The sequence below is a fragment of the Zerene cesonia genome, unplaced genomic scaffold (genome assembly GCF_012273895.1).
Source record: "Zerene cesonia ecotype Mississippi unplaced genomic scaffold, Zerene_cesonia_1.1 Zces_u012, whole genome shotgun sequence".
Classification (NCBI taxonomy): Eukaryota; Metazoa; Arthropoda; class Insecta; order Lepidoptera; family Pieridae; genus Zerene; species Zerene cesonia.
In genome coordinates, this window is record NW_024045142.1 from 17,298 (window position 1) to 18,470 (window position 1,173).

At 32.0% G+C, this 1,173-nt stretch overlaps 1 protein-coding gene across 1 annotated transcript in view; it reads right to left on the reverse strand.

Annotated features, from left to right (window-relative positions):
- Positions 1–437: 437 nt before the first annotated feature.
- LOC119839348 (endocuticle structural glycoprotein SgAbd-1-like) overlaps positions 438–1,173 on the reverse strand; it is a 29,364-nt gene continuing 28,628 nt past the window's right edge. Inside the window, exon 4 of the mRNA XM_038365607.1 lies at positions 438–812. Coding sequence (XP_038221535.1) covers positions 717–812 — 96 coding nt within the window. The 3' untranslated portion in view covers positions 438–716. The remainder of the gene's footprint in view (positions 813–1,173) is intronic.

The following is a 1,173-nucleotide window of genomic DNA, read 5'->3' on the forward strand; positions in this document are numbered from 1 at the left end:
TTAATATAAAAAATAAACAAAACGCTTAATATTATTTAACAATGATAGTAAATTGTGTTTATCTTTCCTTCCAATTATATACGTTCTCGTATAACCCCATTTTGAAACCTCAGTTATTTAATTATAGCTATTTAATATACAAAAATATATTTTGGTGCGTATTCCCTTCGGTAGAACTTGTTGCAAGAATTGCGTTAAGTTACAACTAGTTTTAACTCGGGAAAACGTGTTGTAACGGAAAACTGATTTTAATTTAAAAATGTGCTATTCTTTTGCAATTTTTATCTTATTTCTAATTAGCAATTAGATTGGACAATTAACCACGATAATGTTATCAATGTTGGTGACAATTTTTTCTTACATAAATTATTTGTAAATTTAACGATATTATTTCTTTTATTATAGAATATCTGCGCCGCGCGGTTTCACCTGTGCGCAACAGCAAGTATTTCTATAGCTCTTGTCTTATTCTGATGTTTATTTGTTACTCTTTCACATAAATACTGCTGAATAGTTTTTAATGAAACTTTACCATAATATAGCTAATACATTTGAATTGAGAATAACACATAAGCTATCTATATGAGTATACATAATTACTTGCTATTGCCCGGGGCTTCGTCCACAGATGAAACAGCGCGGCGCGGCCAGTTTTCTTCATAATTTATCTGTATTATGTAAATGACATTTGGATTGCAGCTAAACAGTTGCCATTGCTAAAAATGACGCGGCTGTGAATCTAGTGAGGATGGAATGTGCTTTCCGATTGGATGGAAACCATACTCGTCGGCTCGATACAACACGTGTATTACCTGGGTTAAGAAACAATAGAATTAAAAGAAATACTCGATAGTTGAAAATAAATAGATATTGTACAAAAATTAAACAACACACAAGGAAATAATTTTATCCTAAACAGGTGAAAAAGATAAACTCAGGAAATTATTGTATTATCGACGAAGTTTGAATTTATTCGGTCCGTTTTAAGTGGTTTAAAATGGAGTCTAAGTCTTTGGTCGGTTAGAAACAAACTATATTAAAAATCCGTCATTTACGAGTAAGTCTCGCGAGTCTGCAAGACTTGTTACCGTGTATGTGTTATCACCCATCCAATATATGACCGTGCCAATCGTGGCTTAACCTTGATTTTTAAATTTTCGTAACAAAGATACC